Here is a 10,000-nt window from a genome sequence, read left to right as displayed (position 1 = left end):
TTACATTACACACACATATATATATACAGAAAGTACTCAGACACACACGCATGCGCACGCACACACGCAAACGCACCCAGGCACACAAACACACACGTGCACACATGCACGCACACACATACACACACATACACAAACACACACGTAAGCACACACACACACACTCACACACACACACACACACACACTGACACACACATACACGCGCGCGCATACACACAGACACACAACACACATTGGCCTTCATACACACAGACACACACACTCACATTCCAAACATATATAAATATAAATAATATTCAAACAACCGGAATCTATCAATCAATCAAATACATTCAGTATTCTAATCAGATTAAGGCAAATTCAGGCATTATCAAACAGGATAATGCTAAACGCTTTTATAACAAAGTTCAGCAGAGATGTTAAATGCATATGTGGAGAATCTATTTCTAGCAAACATATACTCTTTGAATGTCAGAGTCTGAAATCGTTTTTACCAAACTTCTCGGAAAATTCTTGTGACTGTATTTTTGACAATTTCAAGATGTTATCTGCTGTTGCAGAAGGTTTGCTGCATAGTCCAATTGGACATTTGTTATAGTTGTTACAGTTGTTTGATGTTAGCGTTTCCTTCTATATTATGCCTATGTCTCCCCTTTTAATTTTTTTCTCCAATGCTCTGTATCTTTTCCCCACCACACACACACACACATGCGCACACACGCGAACACACACATACACACACACCATTCTTCACCCTCTGCCCAATACTGTTCCTACCACCACGCCCCGCCCTCCCCCCCGACACCCCTACACCCCACCCTTTTTTCCCCCCGTCTAATATCACTTAAAGTGGAAGACGGTTAAACTGAAGACTACTACTACTACTACTCACATACCACACACACACACACACACACACACACACACACACACACACACACACACACACACACACACACACACACACACACACTAGCGTAAAACGTTCAAAACAGAACCATCCACTAGAATTCATTCCGTATTTACAGCCATTCGAGGATCTGTGGAGAACCATTAAACCGTAGAGTTTCCTCTTTCGACTACAACTCTTTTTTTTTTCTTTTTTTTTTCTAAGCGTACATCTGTACTAAAATTGCACTTCAGAACGTACCGAAACTTCACGAAGTGCACCTAAACCTAGCTTGTGGGAGGGAGGCCATAACACTAAAACGCTGATAATTATCCTCTCAAACAGGTAAAGAATTAAAAGAAAAACGAAAACCACGGTGAAACACCATTATAAAAGTTAATGTTTTTTTCTGCTGCGTGCTTTTAGATTTGGATTTCTCCGATTAAAACACACACACACACACACACACACACACACACACACACACAAACACACACACACACACACACACACACACACACACACACACACACACACACACACACACACTAGCACACACACACACATCTAAATTTTGCAAGAATATACAGTGTTCGTGCGGAAAATAGATAACAGTCTACCACATACTTATCCAGTGTTCAAGAACAAGAGAACTGGTCTTTCAAAATCCAGCCGACTAGTTTCCAGCAAACGCGTAATTATTTGTCCTATGGAGATGTCTAAAATAGTCATTCATTACTTTAAAAAAAATCTGAATGTTTGAATCAAAGTCCAGGTGGTACCTACCTTTGACTGATCACGTTTTCGTTATCATCAGTATGCTTTTTTCTTTCTTTTTCTATTGTATGGATATCTAAATCACTATTAAAATTCACGTTATTATTATCATTATAATTGTTGATAATAATAATAATATTAATATTATCATTATTATTAGCATTTACGCCTAATCTTGAGAATAAGCCCTAGGCGTTTACAAATAGAACACATAATATGTAAAATCAAAAAGGAAAAATTGAACACAAGATACCAAACATCATTGAAAACTATTCATCCCCACACACAATACACACAAGTACACGCGCACGCCGCACACACACAAGTCATAGCACACAATCGTAAATAGTACACAATCAAAAATACCACCAACAAATCCTGAAACTATCAAAACTCACTCACTCACAAACAGTCATTTTAGATCATACTGGAAACGGATGAGCTGTTGAGAATTATTTTGGAGGGGAAAAGGTGGATTGGATTTGAAAGAGTGCAGCGGAGATCAGCCAAGGAGAGGCTGAGGAAGTTGATTCCAAAGAAAGGCGGCTTCGTATGAAAAACTGCGTTGGCCATACGTTTTGGTTTGAACAGGAGGGATCGATCCTAAGCATACGGGTATCAGAAGAAGAGCGGAGTTGGCGTGAGGGTATGTAAAGGATGAATGAGATCAGAAAAAACCCACTGTGGACCAGAAGCCTCAGTGGACTTGAAACAAAGACAGACGACTTTTCTATGTGTGTGTGTGATCGGAAGTGATTTTTAAATATTTTCTTATTTTACTTGGATTTCATGTTTCTTAATGTTAATGTTCAAATTTTATTGGCGTGACATATGTTATGTGCATGCAGACGTTGTATGTGTGTGTGTGAGTGTGTGTGTGAATGAGTGTGTGTGTGTGTGTGTGTGTGTGTGTGTGTGTGTGTGTGTGTGTGTGTGTGTGTGTGTGTGTGTGTGTGTGTGTCTGTGTGTGTTTTACTTATATATACGATTTATTCCCTTGATGTTTTTATTTATATATTGTTGTACAATACCTTATGGTCTTAACGTGTGCGTGTGTGTGTGTGTGTGTGTGTGTGTGTGTGTGTGTGTGTGTGTGTGTGTGTGTGTGTGTGTGTGTGTGTGTGTGTGTGTGTGTGCGTGCGTGCGTGCATGTCATTTTTAGTAATCTATACCCTTTTTTGTTGGATGTTTTCATTTGTTAATATTGTTGTGCAATACCCTATTGTCTTAACATGAGTATGTGTGTGGGAGGGTTAGTATATCGTCAGCTATTGGGAATTCTTATTTGACTAGTTTTAATCTCTTCTTATGTTGCGCATGATTTTATGCCAGTGTTTACAATGAGCCTGTGATTGCACAACTTAATTTCCATGTGGATTAATAAAGTGTTTTTGATTTGATTTGATTTGATTTGACTTTGTAAACAACTCTTTCTTGTAGCCTGCTAGGAGCCAGTGTAAAGTGTGAGCGAGAGGAGAGACGTGATCAAATTTACAGGAGCGAAAGACAAGACGAGCTGAGAGCATGGTTCTGGACTTTCTGAAGCCTAGCAATGAGAGTAGCTGGGTGAACCAACAAGTAAGGAATTACAATAACCCAGGCGGGACAGCACAAAGACACACTGTTAGCGGTCTCCGTCCAGTTTTTTTTTTTTTTTTTTTTTGTAGCTCCTCTTTTTCCACTATTCTGTCACTACAGTCATCCCACCACCACCACCACCACCACCACCACCACTTCCCATGTACACCACTCATCTCTTTTGCGCACACACAATCCTTCCCGCCCCCCCTCTCGCCCCCCCCCCCACCCCCACCCCCGTCGAATATCATTAAAAAGTTAAGTTTCAGTGTCAGGTTCAGTAGCTCAAGGAGGCGTCACTGCGTTCGGACCGGACAAATCCATATACGCTTCTCCACATCTGCCAAACAGATGCCTGACCAGCAGCGTAACCCAACGCGCTTAGTCAGGCCTTGAGAAAAACAAAAACAAAACAAAACAAAAAAACTCCCCAAACCCCCCAAAAAAAACCGGTGAATAAATAATAGATAAGCGTACATAAATAAGTAAATAAATAAATAAATAATAATTATAATATAAAAAAAGGGTAGTAGTAGTAGTAGTAGTAGTAGTAGTAGTAGTAGTAGTAGTAGTAGTAGTAGTAATAATAACAATAATAATAATAAGAAGAAGAATAAATAAATAAATAAATAAGACAACAATGATGATAAATAAGCAAATAAATCTAAAACATTTAAAAGACGTTAAACTGAAAAAAAGAAACACACACATACACACAGACACAGACACACACAGACACAGACACAGACACAGACACACACACACTTACTTTTTAAACAGGACTCGTTTTAATTCAAGAACTCTTCTTGCTAAGACGCTCTCCTCATAACCTTTTCTTGGGTCTATTCTTACTGCGTTTCAATACAAAGGTTGACATTTTGGCTAAAAAGAACGAAAGCTGGAGGTTCCATAAAAGGTGTTGTATCTAAATATTCCTCTTTCACTACAGGATTGTTACGCCATGATAGAGAAAGGTTAATGGTTAAAATTTCAGCTAGAAGGATTAAAAAATAAACAAGAGAGGCAAGGCCTTCAAGATTCACTTGTGATAAATTAAGTCCCCTAGCATTAATTGCAGAGTAATTTCCCTTTTTTACTATCTGCATCAAAACGTTTGCAAAATAAATAAAACTTCCATGCTTAGCAAAAGAAGTTCCTGTTTGAACAAAAAATGATAATAATGACTCCTCTTGTTCCTGGGTCAGAATATCAGCTCAAATTGCCAAGTTTAGAGAATACAAAAAATATAAATATAACAGTAAATGCACTTTGCATATAATTAGGCTTCTTTTTTAATTTTTTTTGTGCCCATCACAGGGGTGCAATATTGTTTTAAACAAGATGACTGGAAAGAACTGAATTTTTCCTATTTTTATGCCAAATTTGGTGTCAACTGACAAAGTATTTGCAGAGAAAATGTCAATGTTAAAGTTTACCACGGACACACAGACACACAGACACACGGACACACACACACACACACGCACACACACAGGCAACCGAACATCGGGTTAAAACATAGACTCACTTTGTTTACACAAGTGAGTCAAAAAGGACTGGTAAGTTGGAGTTACATAAAGAAATAAGAAAACTGCATGCTTTCATTGGAAACCATTGCCAAGATGATTTATGTAAATTATTCCCTAGATCTGTAATTCGAAGGTGAATTGTTTTAAGACCAAATATGTCAGGAATGTTTCTTGCATATGTGGTAGCGCACATGACTGCCGATTACATACTAACTTGCCAAGTGTGAGAGTCCGATATCTCTGATCTTGAATCATCTCTAGTGTCGACACTTTTCAGCAGTCCGTTGCAAATGTAAGATGTGTTTGTGTTCTTCAGATCTTTTTTTTTTTTCAACAGTCCAGTTGGTTTACGGTTATAGCTGATGGTTTCGATTTCTGAGGATGTTCGATATCTTTTAAAATTTTTATTTATTTATTTTATTTTATTTATTTTATTTTATTATTATTTTATTCTTTTTTTTTGTTGTTGTACGCTTATAGTTGACTTCATCAAGTTTTTGCGCCTTATAAATATCATTAAAAGTAGTAGTAGTTCTTTTTCATGTATTTATCTCTTATCTATTTATTTACTTATTTCTTTTTATTTTATTTTATTTATTTTATTATTATTTTATTTATTTATTTATTTTTGCTATCATCATTATTATTATTATTGTTATTACTATTATTTTTTCCCTCAAGGCCTGACTAAGCGCGATGAGGTGTAGCGTATATGGATTTGTCCGAACGCAGTGACGCCTCCTTGAGCTACTGAAACTGAAACTTTGATATCTATACTAGAGAATTTCACCATGTAATTGTTACTATTAAATACCAGACTTTATATCAAGTCTTTTTCGAAAATAGAAAAACAAACAAGCACATTGACGCGCACACACACACACATACACGCATACATGCACACATAAACACACACAAACACACACACACACGCACACACACACTCACATGCACGCACACACACCCAACCTTATACCATCACAACACACTCATACCCCCTACCTCACACACACACAGACAGACAGACGGACAGACAGACAGACACACACACACACATTAACCAACCTCCCCACCTCTCCCCCCCCCCCACAGACACACACTCCACCACCTGCGCCCTCACCATCCCCCTCCTCTCCCCTCCCCCTCCCACCACGAAACACATAGCCAACCACACATCCACAGGACACATCGCACACTAACCCCCTCCCTCCTCGACCCCCCCCCCCGCCCACCTACAACCACACCACTCACCTCCTCACCATCTACCCCATGGACCCTCCAACCCCTCCCCCCACTCCCCCACCAAACACACCCTCACCACCTCATCCCCCTCATCACCCCCCTCCCTCACACCCCCCCACCAAACACACCCTCACCACCTCATCCCCTCATCACCCCCTCCCTCACACCCCCCCACCAAACACACCCTCACCACCTCATCCCCCTTCCTCACCCCATCCCTCACACCCCCCACCACCACCCCCCACCACACACACTCATCACCTCATCCCCCTCCCCCCCCCTCCATCACACCTCCCACCACACACCACACACTACACACACTCACCACTTCATCCCCCTCCTCACCCCCTCCCTCACACCCCCCACCACACACACACTCACCACCTCATCCCCCTTCCTCATCCCCTCCCTCACACCTCCCACCCCTCACCACACACCACACACACTCACCACCTCATCCCCCTGCCTCACCCCCTCCCTCCCACCCCCCACCAAACACACACTCACCACCTCATCCCCCTCCTCACACCCCCCATCCCACACCAAACACACACTCACCACCTCATCCCCCTCATCACCCCCTCCCTCACACCCCCCACCCCCCCATCAAACACACACTCACCACCTCATCCACTTCCTCACCCCCTCCCTCACACCCCCCACCCCCCACCACACACACACTCACCACCTCATCCCCCTTCTCACCCCCCTCCCTCACACCTCCCACCCCCCACCACACACACACTCACCACCTCATGCCCCTCTTCACCCCCCTCCCTCACACCTCCCACCCCCCACCACACACACACTCACCACCTCATCCCCCTCCTCACCCCCTCCCTCACACCTCCCACCCCCCACCAAACACACACTCACCACCTCATCCCCCTTCTTCACCCCCTTCCACACACCCCCCACACCCCACCAAACACACACTCACCATCTCATTCCCCTCCTCACCCCCTCCCTCACACCCCCCCCACCACAAAAACACTCACCACATCCCCCTTCCTCATTCCCTCCCTCACACCTCCACCACACACCAAACACACACTCACCACCTAATCCACCTCCTCACCCCTTCCCTCACACCCCCCACCACACACACACTCACCACCTCATCCCCCTTCCACACCCCCTTCATCACAACCCCTCCCACCCACCCCCCGCCACACACACACACACACATCCACACACACACACACCCACACTCACCACAGTCCTCCTCATCCTCCCCGTGCAGACAGTCGTTGTTGTGGTCACAGCGCACCTTCTCGGGCACGCACTGACCCGACCGGATGCACAGCACAGGGTTATCTCCCATCTCGTGGCGCGGGAAGTCGGCGCAGCTGGTTTTGTTCCCTGCCGGCAACGAGACACACACACACACACACACACACACACACACACACACACACACACACAGATATTAAAGGATATTAAAAATTCGAATAACACAGGACATATTCCCTGGTGTCAGGTGATGCTAACAGATGATGAATATATAATACAAACAAAATTGGGAAAATTTGTTTATGAATGCTGCTGCAATTTACTGCAATTAATTGATTGATTATTTGTGTGTTTTTCATTCGTTCGTTCATTTACCCTTGCACTTGTGTCTGATAAACCTTACGGTTTCATGACAATAAAATCTATTCTATTCTTTTCTATTCAGACCTTTCGGATTCAAGTTCAAATCCATATTCAAAACACTTTATCATGATGATGATGATGATGATGATGATGGTTATTATCATTATTATTATCTCTCTGTGTGTGTGCGTGTGAGTGTGTGTGTGTGTGTGTGTGTGTGTGTGTGTGTGTGCGCGTGTGTGTGACTAAGTGAGTAAGTTTGTGTGTGTGTGTGTGTGTGTGTGTGTGTGTGTGTGTGACTACGTGAGTAAGTTTGTGTGTGTGTGTGTGTGTGTGTGTGTGTGTGTGTGTGTGTGTGTGTGTGTGTGTGTGTGTGTGTGTGTGACTACGTGAGTAACTTCAGTTGTGTGTGTGTGTGACTGTGGTTGACTACATGATTAGATCCCCCTTTTTGTTCACAAAAATAACAGACTTTACTATTTCCCCATTTGAAGCCTTTATTATCTGATGTACACAGCCCGTTGATCTTGTCTCTGGCTACTGAGTGTCACATATTGAACCATAGAAATCATACTGATACGACTGATCAACTTTCCATTTGGAAGAACAATGTATACCCAATGTGAGCATAAATGAGGATATTATTTCTATTGTTTTTTGGTGTTTTTTTTTTTTTTAAACCACTGCCCCTCCCCAAGCGCAAACCAGTTTCAAAGGATAAAAGTAACGACATCCTGGCATCTGGGCTGGGGTTTATTATTCTCTCTCTCTCTCTCTCTCTCTCTCTCTCTCTCTCTCTCTCTCTCTCTCTATATATATATATATATATATATATATCTGTGTGAATAGAATAGAATAGAATAGATTTTATTGTCATGAAACCGTAAGGTTTATAAGACACAAGTGCAATGGTAAATGAATGAACGAATGAAAAACACACAATTAATCAATCCCAGTAAATTGCAGCAGCATTCATAAACAAATTTTCCCAATCTTGTTTGTATATATTCATCATCTGTTAGCATCACCAGACTGGGAATATGTCCTGTGTTATTCGAATTTTGAACATTTGTGTGTGTGTGTGTGTGTGTGTGTGTGTGTGTGTGTGTGTGTGTGTGTGTGTGTGTGTGTGTGTGTGTGTGTGTGTGTGTGTGTGTGTGTGTGTGTGTGTGTGTGTGTGTGTGTGTGTGTGTGTGTGTGTGATTAGTTTCTTTCTTTTTTTTTTTAATCTAAAATAGTAATCCAGGAAGCACAACTCAGTTTCCCAAACTAACGAAACAATTTGTGCAGGCTGCTCAATCAATGGACATGGAAACCAAATCTGGTTCGTTCCACGTTCCAACATTCCACGAGCGAGCGAGCCCACCTGTTATGTTCCCAGACTGTCATCACCACACCTGGGCAGCTGTCTTTTTTAATTTTCATGTAATATTGTCATTATTATCACACACTCCATCTCGCTCTCTACGATCGGCTTCGGATCCACTCTGTTTACGCATACCCAGATTCAAGCACTCTACTGTTGGACGCCGTTCTTTCTCTTGTCTCTGGACCTTGCAATTGGAATGAACTTCCTCTTTCTCTTCGTCAAGTCCCCACACTCAGCTCTTTCAAGTCTGGCCTTAAAACCCACCTCTTCACAAAATAGCCTCCCTCCCCTGCCTCTTCCTTGTCTTCAGTTTCTTCAGTTTTAGAGTTATGCGTGCGTGTGAATGACTGGTGTGAAAGCGCTTTGATTTGTCTCTGCACAAGATTTAGTGTAATATAAATACCATTATTATTATTATTATTATTATTATTCCTCAGCTGGGTACCCTGACGTTCACAGAGGAAGGCCAAAGATAGAGACAAAAGGAAGCGTCAAAGTGTACAGGCTAATCCATATGCTCTACAACTTACGAAAAAAAGGATGGGGCACAAGACAGATTTCATCTCCAATTGATATCAGATTCTTCTCACGCCGGATGGAGGAATGTATGATAATCAGTCGTTTTCGACTATGATCATCAGAGCAGCAGAGGAGGTAACTGCTGCCCCAACCATCTGGGCTTGAATTTTGATTATAGTAGAGAGTGTCTTGCCAAAGTTACATCCCCACTCTCTCGGCCAAGAGGGTTTTAGGACAGTCGGTGTTGGGATGGGCCAACTAGCTCCCAAGGCTGCAGCACGAAGAGCCAGTGCAATTTTGCCTCCTAGTTTTGAGAATCATAGTCCTTCACAAAAGACCAAGCTGTAAATGATTTCCCATTGCACTGGAGAAACCTTTGATAACACAGCTCTCACTTTGCTGTTGGCCCAGCTGTAAACTTATGTCAATCTGTGACATAACCTCATACACACTGGCCGGTTAGGGATATACACTGTGTCACCCCCCTTCAATGTCATC

General features: G+C 42.4%; 1 protein-coding gene across 1 annotated transcript in view; it reads right to left on the bottom strand.

The window, feature by feature from the left end:
* LOC143291012 (G-protein coupled receptor GRL101-like) overlaps positions 1-10,000 on the bottom strand; it is a 194,853-nt gene that overhangs the window by 68,483 nt on the left and 116,370 nt on the right. Inside the window, exon 9 of the mRNA XM_076600599.1 lies at positions 7,234-7,380. Within this exon, the coding sequence (XP_076456714.1) occupies positions 7,234-7,380 (147 nt within the window). The remainder of the gene's footprint in view (positions 1-7,233; positions 7,381-10,000) is intronic.

This window comes from Babylonia areolata, chromosome 16 (assembly GCF_041734735.1).
Source record: "Babylonia areolata isolate BAREFJ2019XMU chromosome 16, ASM4173473v1, whole genome shotgun sequence".
NCBI classification, from domain to species: domain Eukaryota; kingdom Metazoa; phylum Mollusca; class Gastropoda; order Neogastropoda; family Buccinidae; genus Babylonia; species Babylonia areolata.
The sequence above is the reverse complement of the archived record's forward strand: the minus strand, read 5'-3'. Positions and strand labels throughout refer to the sequence as shown.